Consider the following 13,952-nt stretch of genomic DNA (forward strand, 5'->3'; position numbering starts at 1 on the left):
TATTAATGTTTGGAAACCACCACCATTAAATGAATGGTTGATTAATGAAAAACAGGCAGCACATAATGTGCACAATATAGTACAAGGTGGAGATGTTATTAGAACATTACTTAATCAGTTTGACAACAAGCTTTCTAAACTTAAACTACAATTGGAGAATGTTTATCTTATGGACTGTATAAGAAGTAAGGTAGTGCCAAAAGGCTTACGGGTATGGCACTATCCTGCTGGATTGATAATCAATTCTGCCTTACATAATGAACTGATGATAATGCTTGACCAACATGGGTATGAATTTCTAGAACTGCTCATAAAATATAATCAGAGGGAAATTGATGCACTGCTTGATGAATGTAACAAGCTTGAAATTGAATTGCATGCAAATATTGAGTATGAGAGATATAAATATGAGCATCAGCGTATATACACAAGTACGCCATTTTAAGTATAAGAAGGAAGGTTTTAGTTGTTTATCTGATGAAATTTGCTATTTGAGAAGAAATATCCAGGGAATTGTTATGGCTAGGCTTGTATAGGCCCCTAGGGCCGATAGCCTAGTACCAACCTATGAACCTATAAAAAAATGTCAACTGAATTAAAGCAAAGGAAATTGAAGTTAGATTGTGATAAAAAGCAATACAATAGTGGTCAAGCTTATCCCAAACCACCAAGGGTTGGCTATGCTATGGAAAGTGGCACAGACATTAATAATGAGGAACGACAAGCAGGACAATCAGTTCAAAGTAATACTCAATCACAACTTGATTTGCAAGAGGAGAATTTGATTGTTAATGACCAAAATTATCCTCCTTTAAGAAGATCAGAAAGGATTCGTAACAGGAACAATAACAACTCTAATAGGTCTAACAACCAAAATTTTTACACTCCTTCCCGAAGGAATCAAACAGGCAGGGGTGGTTAGCAGGGACGAGCTAGGTTCAGAGGTTACAATCAGTAACCATGAATACTGAACATAATGAAAGTAATGTCACCATGGTGGATGATTTTTTGGAGAATAAATATATGACTGATGTTTTTCATATTATTATTAGCAATAATAATTAATTTTGCAGTCATTGACAAAGCAGATGATGGTATATACACTAATTCCTGTAATAATGCTGGATTGAATGTACAGGTACAAGGCAAAAATATTTTTAATGAGAAGCCTAATATAGTATTTAATACGGCCCAAGACTTCAAGGTGTATAATTTTTCCTGATACTAGTATTGATGACACCATGGTTAATTTGTTAAGCAAAGGTTTAACCTTTGTTCCAACACAAAAAACAAAGATGGCTAATGTCTTAATTGATTAAAAAATGTTTTTACGAAAATTGAATTTTTGAACACTGTTTGGTAATGATGGTAATAACTTCTAGCAAGACGTGCTAAGTATTAGTAGCATGTTCAACCTCCCCCTGCATCCGGTTTTGGCATTATATGAAAAAATATGTGAACTAGACATTAAGAATGTACCGACTAAAACGAATAGGCAGTATGAAAACAAAATTAATTTAACTATGGAGGAAGAGCAGATACCGTCATTCCTAAAACAGAATATTACAATAATGAAACTGGATAAGGGAGGGAGTTTAGTAGTGATGGATGTATTTGATTATAATGCAAGAATCAATGCCATACTTAATATTGATACTTGTGTATAAGTAAATAAAAATTAGATAAATATAGGATACAGAAGAATCAATGTTGTGCTCAATGATATGTTTTTGGAAGGTAGGATAGACATTTCCCTCAGTATCCCTACTATTTCTGGAGCACCAAAAATACATAAGGACATTTAAAATCCTCCCCTTTGTCCTATTGTTGATGGACGTAACTCAGTCACTTATACTTGCGCCAAATTCTTGGATTATAAGCTAAAGAATTTTTTTAGAAAAACAAGCACAAATTTGTAGGGACTCGTGGCATTTTTGAGTTAATAAGTAATACTGTATATTCAGATGAGACACTGTTTTTAACTGTGGACATAAAAGATCTTTTTTCCGTCACCCCCTATCAGGAGGGTATTCATGCTATAGAAGAATACCTTTATAAACAAGGTGTACCACATAATGAAGTTAATCTGTATATTGATTTATTTGATATTGTCTTGAAAAACAATTGTATTAAATTTGGTGATGAATATTACCTCCAAAAAGTGGGGGTTGCCATGGGTTCTCCATGCGGCACCATCTTTGCAAATTTAGTAATGGTAGTATAGGAGAATATGTTTGTGCAGTGAGCATATCAGTCTATATTTGCGATACCTGGATGATATTTTTATATTATGGAAAGGGACAGAAGAGATGCTTGGTAATTTTTTGTCCTATATTAATACCACTGATTATTTAAAATTTACTCATGATCTTGGTAAGCAAGAAATTAATTTTTTGGATGTGAATTTAAGTAAGGACAAGATGAGAAAAGCATTCAAAGCAAAAATTCATAGAAAATCGAATTATTCAAATTCTTTTTGGCATTTTATCAGTTCACATCCTATAGGAAATAAAAAGGCAGTGGTAAAAGGACAATTTGTCCGGGCAGCAAAAATTGTAACTCTCGATGTTGATTTTAGTAAGGAATTTGAGTTGCTTAAAAAGTTGCTCATCGAGAGAGGGTATCCAACAAGTATGTTGGAAGATATACATAATGAAGTGCGAATAAAAAGGGAGAATGGACATTTTAACTCCATTTTTAGTTACCATGGAGAGAACCATCAGATAAGGACTAAACAAGTGCAATATGACTGCTCAGTTGCATTTATAACAACATTTAGTATGCATTTTTATGAAGTAAAAGCTATCATGATAAAGAACTGGGCAGTCATTGATGATGAAAAAAGGTAGGGGACGAATTAAAAATGGTGGCAAGAAGAGGAAAAACCTTAAGAATTTAATAAAGCATTATAAAAAAAACTACTAATAACTTGCACATGGGTATGAGTAGGTGTGGAATGTGTAACTACTGCAGTCTTATATCCCAAGGTCAATATGTTGAGATTAAAAATAGAAAATATACAATTACTGGAAAATTTAATTGCAATACAAAAATGGTAGTTTATGTTGCCATACACCAATTATGTCCGGCATATTATATAGGAAAAACAACTAGAAGTTTGAAAGAGAGAATATATGAGCATATTTATGCAATCAGAAAAGGCATTTTAACAAATGTATTAGCAAAGCATATATATGAATTTAAAGATCATCTGTTCAAGTTTTGTGCAATACAGCAGATTAAAGAACAGGATATGGGTGGACCTTGGACAATTCAGCTGGAAAAGGCCAGGATTAAATGATTACTGCACTATTAATAGTATACTTAAGTTAAAGGCATTTGTTAGGTAGTAAGTAAAAAAGTAAAAAAAAGTAAAAAAGTAGGAAAGTGAATAAGTAAGGAATTATTAATAATAATAAATAATAAAAATAGAATAGTATTTATACTATTTTCAGTTTAGGCATTGGTTAGCATGTTTATATTCATATTGTGTCTTTTCAAGAGTATATAGCAATCACTATTTTATTAATTATTGGGTGTCATAGAAAATGCATTATTAGTATGATGGATGTGGTAAGTTTTTCATTTAATCTGTGAATATTTGTGTGTGTGTGTGTGTGTGTGTGTGTGTGTGTGCGTATATATATATATATATATATATATATATATATATATATATATATATATATATACATATTTATATATAAAAAATGATTTGTCAGCAATATAATTATTCATGGAGCACACTGGCTTAGATGATTAGATATTGTATCAGTATTTTAGCAACAAGTTTTTATATGAGTCATATGCTTTTAAAAAAAGCACTGAATATGTCACTTCCTGTTTGTAAAGGAAACAATGCCATTTTAAGTATATACGAATGAAGGTTTTAGTTGTTTGTTGTCTGATGAAGTTTGCTATTTGAGACAAATGAAAAGCACTTAACAGTAAATAAAGTATCCATTCTATATCCATCACTGTTACTTATTTGGTTTTAGTTATACAGTTTGTGCACTTTTTGGTTCGTTTACATAGTTTTTGTTATATGAACTCTACATAACTAAAAGAAAACAAGAACAACAGTAGGAATGAAAAAAGACCCCAATGGGGCACTTATCTGACAGGTGTCAGCATTCAGATAGACAATTGATGATGGCATTCAGACTGGCAGCAAAGAAGTTCTGGGTAATGGTGTCCCATACATCACCTTGATGCCCTATCTGAAAGAGATGGATGAAAACGGAAGTCTGAATGAGCAGATCAAAGCTAGAATCAGACGGGTTGCAGCCAACAGGCACAGTGTATCAAGGGTGGTGTGTAACAGAAGAATGCTAAAGAAGCTGAAATGTATGATGTATAAAACAGTAGTGCAACTAGTCATTCTTTATGGTACAGAAACATGGGCAGTGAAGATGAAGCAGTTGAGGAAGATAGTGGTGATAGAAATGACATCAGCTAATAAACTGAAACAGCTCCAATTAGAGAGAACGTCAGAGAGAATAGATTACAATGGTTCAAGCACTTGCGCAGCAAAGCAGAAGATGATTTGGTGAAGAACATTTGGGAAAGACAGGAAGAAAGCAAGAGGAAAAGAATATGACCAACAAAGAGATGACAGACTGCATGAGAGAATACCTGCAACAGTCAGACATGATTGTCAAAGGTGGTAGGAGAGTGGCACTGAATCAAGAGAGGTGGAGCCAGTTGATGTAACATCCTGACCTTATGTAAGAAAATAGGAAAAAGCAGGTTGATAACGATTTCTTCATTCTACTAAGGAACAAAGCCTGAAGGCCTTAGAGATTTTACAGGAGGCCTGGAGGTGTCCCAGACCATAGCACAACATGTCATGAGTGTCCTGGGGAAGAATCATGTGCCTACACATGGACACTTTTTAAAACCAGCAGTCTCTTCCACTCTCAAAACTTAATACCAGTACAAAAGCCTCTATATATCGACAACAACAGAGCAGATAGAATACACAAACTATAGCAGCAGCTGTACAATTTGTTTAGTGTAGTATATACATGCTGCAGAAGCAATTACAGAAGGCAAGTAGTAGTTCCCCACAGAACAATTGCAATGAAGTAAAGCTAAAGCTTTTTCACACGATATACTAGTCAGAAATGGAAGACAAGCAACTGTAAAATTGATGACCAAACATCTTAGGAATATACCACAAAGGAACTTATCTGAAAACTTGCTAAAAGAGCGGATGAGGGCCATGTCTGTAATTGATGGCATCGAATAAGATCTGAGGGATTGGGAGGACATAAGTGCATTATGGGAGACGTGAGGAGCTTGAACACTGCAGAAAACTTATGCTACTGAAAATGTTGATAGCTTGGCTTTGCCAAAAAAAGGATAAACCAATAGTCTAGGTGGATGAAGGGGATAATTTAAGATCAAATATTAGTACATAGTGATAAACAAGCTTTCATGTGCATATATACCCTCTATTCTGCTCTGCACATCTTAGAAATATATGGTGGAATAAATTAATTTAGTATACTCCATTCTCTAGACTACATTATGCTGTAAAAAAATTCAGTCAGAAAAGAACCCACCTCTTTCTAAATCATATCCACTAGAACTCACAGACAAATGAAACAATTCCAAAGCAGTAAACAGAAACAGTACACAGCTTTTAAACTCTTGGCACCTAAAATAAGTAACAACATGTCTCTCATAAGGAAATGTTCTAGGTCTACCATTCCCACAAAAAAAGTTTACATAAAAACAGCTTTGAAAATAAAGGTTACATTTCAAGGTACTATAAAAAATGCAGTTTACATAGTGAAATTTCAATACCCTGTATTGTCTGTAGTATTCTTAATGCTGTACAAGAAAACAAATCCACTTAACAGTGGTGTAACAGGCTGTTCCCCACCTCAAGTGGTCTTTAATACTGAGTTTAATCTAGAATTGGGAATGAACTGTACACATTCTAGAGAGAAACATATTTCTGGTATGAAGGCACCTAGGGCAAAATAAATCACAGAAAAAATCAAGTGGTTCTTTTTCCATTATTTCTAGCAGAAGATACAAGCATTTGAGACACATATTTGATTCAGATATCTTTAGTTAAAAACAAACAGAAAAGAAAAAAAATACATAACTCATACTGCAAAGTGATACATCTTGTGTTCATATATTCGAAAAAGATAAAAGATTTATTCATAAACAGAAGTTAGCGTACACACACTAAAGCACAGCTATGAATATGTGTGCAGAGACACACAGTCCAAAATTCACAAAAACTACAAATATAATCAACTCCCTTTGGTAGAAGGATATGAAGCAATGCCTTTTAACACATATAAGTACATCCATACAAACATAATAGTTCCAGACCACCAATTACTAAAGTACACAACAGAACATATTAAACTCGTTTTAGGACAAAAAAGCAGTATTTTTTCAATAAAAGACTGTAAATATGTACATATTTATTTACAATATTATGTAAGAAGGGATAGCTTAAACTGTGTACTGTTTATTAAACAGAAACGTGATGTGTGATATTGAGATAGACTAACTACTGAACAGGGAACAATACACAAGAAATGGCATTGAACCTTGACAATTTGGCAATGAAAGGTACACACTCAGCTTGAACTTCCTCCCCACTCCCTTGAACTCTCTGCACATCTTACCAAGAAGGCAATAACTATCATTACTCAAGGAATGCCAGGCATACTATGAGTGAACAGAAATGCACTAGAGAAGAAAATAGGGTCTTCTACAGTTTAAACCTAAACTAGCATAAGTACATTTTGCAGACTATAACGGGAAATAAGCACAACTCCAAACCACAAACCAGCTCTAGATCCATGGAAATGAGAACATTATAATATACCACAAATGCAGACACAGTGAGTAAGGCCTATGCACTCAACAATCGTTTGTTAATGTTTCTTAGGTTTGGTGAAGTCTGATCTAAAATAAAAATGCTTACTCTGCAAATATTGTGGGTTATTAAGCATGCCAACAGCAGAGAAAAGGCTGCAGAAAGTATGCTTCACGTGCAGCAAGTTACAATTGTATTACTTCTGTGCCATGCTCCATGTCAAAAAAATATGGCAGGATAAATTACTCACAAAAAGCACATCTTGTATAGTGCTTATACTGTCAAGCTCAAACACTCTAAGTGATGACCTGCAAGGGGCAAACAAGCAACAACACTTCACACTGGACTGGGTGTGTTAGCAGGCTAATGGTTGGTCAGTGTCAAAAGCCCAACATTAAAACTGAACAAAAATAATTTTACAGTTACCAAAAAGTAGACTTTATTTTAGAATATGGTCTTTCAGTGATAGTTCTGTCAGTTTTACACTACCATAATACTACGAAAATCAGCATCACTGCAACAAGAAATTTTGGGACTAGTTCAGAGACACCTAAAGTTTCAGAACAATGTAATTTTCATTGCTGGCACTCCTGCCATTATGGGAAGTCAGATTTACATAAATAAATGCCATTAAAACTAGAAATACTGTTATCAGTGGCTATTTAGGCAACCTGGCTATGGTTACGGGAAAAGTCAGTAACAAAATAAAATGAACCCTTCCCCCAAAATAATAAGCAGAAGAAGAAAAAAAAAACACTTGGTGGTGATCGAGTGGTAAAAGACTATGTACAAAAGCAGGAGCTGTCAAACCGCATGACAAACTGCTATGGTAAACACAAAGTGAACATGCAAGGGTTTTTTTGTGCAGTGCTATAACAGAACTGGCACACTGAGCAGGCCAACATGGCTGGCAGTATAGGTCAGCCATCTCAGAGTTATACAAGCTTGTGATAACTGGGATATTCCAAAAGGCAGAGAGTGGAAGATATCAGAGAGACTTGGGCACGGACATTATGGGGTAGGGAGTAAACATCAAAAAATCTTGAAATGATTGATAAATGCAAAGGCAATCACTACAGGAAAAACTCCAGAGATGCAAAGCAGCAGGTCAAAAAATAGAAATTCCAACAACATTAAGGGAGAGAGAGTCTTCTTATTCTGACAGAAACAGACACAGAAGACAGACTTGGCACATACAGAGAACCTAGGCACACTGGTAATACTCCTGGGATCGTACTGGGTACAGAATATACTTCTACAACTAAAGGGATATAGATGATCGGCATTAGAACATCTGGTAAAAATAGCAGACCATGTGCCTATGCAGTTTGCAAGTGTAAGCTTACCCCTAGTACACTCTACATACAAATCTCTAATATGACTTGAGCTTAACATCGCCTAATACTTTAAAGGAGGGAGTTAAGCACCCTTTAAAAATAATATTACTGGAAATGCATTTTCTGTTACATGTATTGCCACCACAGTGAAGTTCCTTGAAAGACTGCCAATCGGTGAGCAACAATTATGCTACTACCATAGTTTCTTATTTACATTAAATTCATACCATGATCCAGCATCCTTAAACAATCATCTGCATTAGAATGTTGAACAAAACTGAATGACAGCCATCACAATGCCAGCATACTGTACCTTTCAAATGCCTACCAAAGAAACATTAAAATTAGCTGGGTAACAGTTTCGCTTTCCTCACTTCCCCACGTCTGCCATGATTAGGATGCATTTAATCCTGTGCCATATTTAACCCTGTACTTATTAATGCTCATATAATGCAGAGTTTCCCTCTCACATGTGGTAGAGCATGGAACCATTCCTTCCAGTCCTTCGCCCATCAGCCACCTGCAGGTCTCCATTGCCATTTCCGGTATGACATGTTCTTTGAGCCACATGTCTACCCAAGCTTGGAATCGCTGGTGTAACCTCTTGCTTACTCGCTCATGAGACTGGAAATATTACAGAAAACAGTTCTTAATAACAAACTTATGAAGACATGCACTTATTTATTATCAAGTAATCATAAAATATTCTTAAGGAATTAATACAGATAAAATGTATTACAGCAATGGGTGATGTGGCAGTGACTCAATTTTTTATTAAATCACAGCAAGAAAAACAGTTTTCTATCACAACAGACTCCAGTAGTGTTTAATTTCACATGGATTTTCTTCTTTTTTCCTGACTCAATGAACCTGTCATGACAGTCACATGAAAGTAAAAAAAGGAGCCTCAACTATAAATAGCAGTTTAAATACCTATTTTTAAAGCCCCCAAACACATGAATATATATTCTAACAAAACAGTAAAAATAGGAAAATTATATTCCCTAAAGTAATGTACATTTTCTTAAAAGCCAATGAGATCTCTCTACCCAATTTACCCCAAATTAGATAACACTTTACATCACACCATATTCATAAAAGATGAAATAAGAGCTTCAAATATACAATAAAATGTTGCATTTCCCTTAGCTGAAATGCAAAACTTTGCAACTGAAGTATTATATCTCACCAACAGCACCACTTCAACATACTGACATACAAAAAGCCGTATAATACTATTCATGTAATTTTTCCTCCAGCCCCCACACCCCACAGTTCTATAAATGCTACTTCCAAGGTTTCATACACTCAGAGAAAAGGGAATTGTTAAAAAGAGAGAGAGTGAGAGAAACCAATTTTTTCATTACTCTACGTCAAGTGAACGTGGAGATTCTACTACAATGCAGCATCTGTAAAAAGACACATGACATAATGAAATGTCGACAGAATGACCACTTCAATTAAATACATCGACAATTTTTGCCAACAAAGTGGCACATGACAAGTAATAGTGTTTACATGAGCCTCCCGTACAAAAAGTTACTTCTAAGAATAAATAAAACAAGTGGTAACTATAGCAAAACTAAAAATTGCCATTCTCTAAAATAAGTCTTTATCTTTATTTCATCAGCATGTTATCCCTTGCCTCAACGCTATCCTTCACACTGTTTTCAGTCAGGAATTATCTGGAATTTGAAAACATGCAAAGTGGTCTGCAGGGTACAACAAACTGGTTCCACAGCATTAAAGCAGACTTAAGCAAACAAAAGCAATACAATTTTAAATTTCACACTGCTTCTTACCCACATTACCAGAAAAAGTGGACTTTATCTACAGGCCTTCTGCAGATGGAAGATCAGAAAAAAAAAACAGCTACAGTTTTAGGTCCTACGCAGAAACACTGCTTCTCCTTTTCTTGGGAAAAGGAACCATGTGTGCCTAGTGGATTTACTCAATTAATAAATAAAATAAAAGTAAAAATAAAAAAGAATGCCTCAGACATATGAGAGTGTGGAGAAGGGCTTTATGCTTAAGTATGTATGTATGGTTTTAAACTTTTGTACACTGCCATGCTCCATGGTATGGCATATTTTTCACCATACCCCATGGTGATGTCACATTTTTACCCACACCTTCTGTGTCCACTATGTATGCCTGAAAATGTGGCAACCTTATGTAGTTCAAAGGTATACCACAGAGTAACACCACTTAGGTGCTTTCACTTTAAAGCTTTACTTCTGTCTGAAGACCCAACCTTAGTCAGATGACTCACACCCACGTTTACTGTCATTTACATAAATAAATTTATGTGACACAAATGGCAAGGCATGGATGTAGGGTAACCAAAAACCTATCATGGAGTATCAAAAGGCAAGTACTGGAGGAAGGTCAATAACCTCAACAGGAAGACTGATTAGGTAAATGTTCTAAATAGAGATACCATGGAAACAGCGGGCAATAAAAGGAAAGTGAAGAGTTTGGATAAGGTCAGGGAAAAGTTGGGGTTGCTGGAGAAATGGTTAAAATACAGATATATAAAAAAGGCTAAAGAAAAGGTAAGGGTAAATGTGGAAAAAAGGGATACAGAAGTATTACGCAAGCAGTGGAAGTAGAAAAGAAAAGGAACACTCAGCCTTGTCTTCCATCACCTCCTAAAATACAAAAACAATTACTAAACATCTGGGTGTCAATATTGTTGACAGATTGACATTTGACCTTCACATCAACAGTTGTCAAAAGACACCAAAAAAAATGCTATGTGATATGGAAGTAAACCTTTACTCATAGAGAAAACAAGAGCAACAATAGCCAAAACCTTTTTAAGCCTCACTACCGTATCCTAGACCAATCTTCATAAACTTAAACTTTCACTCCAAAAATCTAAGCTCAAGCAAGGTTATAACAAAATAACATTTTATACAAATCTACCAAACACAGCTCACCACTGCTTAGTATAAATAAATAAATAAATATTGCGTTGAACTCACTCAACAGCTTCAATCCTCTCAGCCCATAACTGCTTAACTTACTGAAGAACCCTGATAAATGCCCTGCCTAGAAAAATCTACTATTACTAGTGTGTTTGCTTTGGGAGAGGATACGGGATAAGGGTTATGCACTACTGGCTAAGTTTCATGGTAAATTAACCCAAATAGTAATTTCGAGGCATCAGAAGATGGAGGCAGACTGACAATGTTAGGGTGGCTAGGAGTAATGTTAGGGGGATTACTAAAACAGTGAGGTATTGCTGGTGTTGAGTGGGAAAGGTATGTGGCTCTTTTCTGAGAAGATATGAGGTAAAGACAAGTGGATCAAAGATGGTGGATGGGAGGGCAAGGGCAGCAGCAGCACTGAGATTACGTTGATGTTTGCAAGGGTGGAGGGTTAGAGACAATGGGAGTGTGATGTGAATCTAGGAAGCATGTTAACAGAGGGGTAAGCAGTGATGTGGTCAGAGCACAAGAATGCACTGTGCTAAGTTTGGAAGTCTGTCAGATATAAAGGGCTTTGGGGGCTGTGCTCATCTGCACTGCATGAAAACAAATATAAATTCATAAGGCTGGAAGGTTGGCATAATGGTTAAGGTGTTTAACTCACTGACACAAAGTGCAGGGTTTGATCCTCACCGTTGAGGAAAATTGGCTAGGCTTAAAATGGCCCAATGTATGTGTATACATATGGATCCCTGTAATTCACACTAATGTATTTCTATTATTTAACAATCCTTGTGTTTCACTAGCAATACTGGAAACACTGGAAAACTGTCGAGTTCTGAGATGGTTAACTGCAGAGTCCAAAGACGGCAATCACAAACTTAGTAACTTAGTATATAAAATATGTAAATACCAGTAGCAGGATTATTTTTAATAATAAAAACATACGTGTATACACACACACACACACACACACACATATATATATATATATATATATATATATATATATATATATATATATATATATATATATATATATATATATATATATATATATATATATATATATACACACACACACACACACACACACACAGATATATGTACAGTACACTCCCATCTTATCCAGTCTCACTAGGACCTGATCCTAGGCTGGATAAATGAATGGCTGGTTAGTCAGAAAAAGTGTACAAAATAGCATTTATAGGTTAAAAATCAGCTAGAATAACAGGATTAGTGTTATATGCATTTTTCTAATGAGTATGAAGTCTAAAACACATATGTCTGTCATTATTTAGCCCAGAAGAGGCAGAAATGTTCTTCTCTGTTGTCTTTTGCTAGGGCTATGGCAGAAATTTGATGGCCAGTTAGATATATATATATATATATAGATATAGATATATAGATATATATAGATATAGATATATATATTCCCTCCTATGCCCACCTTACCATCTATAAATGCATTTTTTGATTTATTTATATACAAAAACACTTACCTGGTGAGCCCTTAACAGAGCAGTTCTCCTGTACATGTAATCCTCAGATTTAAACACATATACCATCTTATAAGAGTTCAGCTTGAATTTACACTCCATCTTATCCAAGCTTTCCACATTGTCTATAGACTTCTTACTGTTCCCATCCTTTTCATGTTGTTCTTTGCCACGTTGGCATTTGCGGATCTGTCGAAGATTCCTTAAAAATGAGAAAATGCACACTAAAAATGTACTGCTCAGAAGAATTGCAAGCTTACAAAATCAGTGCATATATGTATATACACATCCATGAGTCTGCAGAATGAAATCCTTAGCTTTACAACTCTACTATTCTGTCTTCTCCTAATACCTAAGCAATACAATTACTTGCTGTATTATGTTGACTGGATAGATCACAAAAAGGCCTACTACCAAATAGGTGCAGAACTTTTTATCAAAATGGACCAAAATGCCAAATATACAGTGACTGAACATTAAAAAAATCTTATTTTACAAGATAATATAAATAACAGATAATATTCTTAATTAAATAACATCTACAGGAAAAAGGCCATCATTGATGTGTTAGGGTACTTCTCTACCATTCCGTTTGGTATTACTTTCCTGTAAGCTCTTGCATCTGGAGATGTCTGTTCTCCCACAATAATGTCCTCATGATGTAATGTGTTTGCATTATAAGAACACACATTTCTTGAGCCATTCGATTTACCTTCATGCACATCAAGAAATAATGAAGATTTAATGTTTACCTTGTGACGACAGCAGGTACTGCCAGCTATGCCAGGGAGAAGTCGGGCAGTGGATGTAAGACTTGTGTCAGCACAGCTAGCTGGAATTTTATAAATAATTGTATGTCATTAGTATATCAACCTGATCTGTACAAATGATTGTGCTGAAAATGTATTTGTGAGCTCTGCTTGTGTTAACTGTGTTAAAATGCATCAACACTGCACCTTGCTGAAATGAACAGAAATGTGCATGTATTATAGTAACTGAATTAAACATACATGTTTCAATAGAGGACACTGGCACACCAATGGTTAACCAGCTGACTTATTTTAAGAAGAATACGGGACATGTAAATGAGCTGTTAAATCATTAAACAGCACCCCACAGTGCTGAGCAGGCCTGGAGCTAGTAGGTCTGCGAGCAGCCATTACTGGTTAGCTTTTGTAAAAAAGAGGGAGGTGGATGCGGTATAAATGTTTCTGGCTCCAGACATTGCCATAAAAGCTCTAAATGTGTATTGTAGAAGTCTGTTAAAGTCCTGTCACAAACTTGAAAAGGAGATATTGTGGGAACCTAGAGTCAGGTAACCAGATAAGGTCCT

At 35.3% G+C, this 13,952-nt stretch overlaps 1 protein-coding gene across 1 annotated transcript in view; it reads right to left on the bottom strand.

Annotated features, from left to right (window-relative positions):
- Positions 1–5,877: 5,877 nt before the first annotated feature.
- Positions 5,878–13,952, bottom strand: part of LOC122806647 (paired amphipathic helix protein Sin3a-like) — a 1,669,103-nt gene continuing 1,661,028 nt past the window's right edge. The window contains exons 21-22 of the mRNA XM_044077237.1: positions 12,623–12,821; positions 5,878–8,811 (exon numbers count right to left, since the gene is read on the bottom strand). Coding sequence (XP_043933172.1) covers positions 8,581–8,811; positions 12,623–12,821 — 430 coding nt within the window. The 3' untranslated portion in view covers positions 5,878–8,580. The remainder of the gene's footprint in view (positions 8,812–12,622; positions 12,822–13,952) is intronic.

The sequence above is a fragment of the Protopterus annectens genome, chromosome 7.part0, assembly GCF_019279795.1.
Source record: "Protopterus annectens isolate FY-2018-M chromosome 7.part0, PAN1.0, whole genome shotgun sequence".
In the NCBI taxonomy this organism is placed as follows: Eukaryota; Metazoa; Chordata; order Ceratodontiformes; family Protopteridae; genus Protopterus; species Protopterus annectens.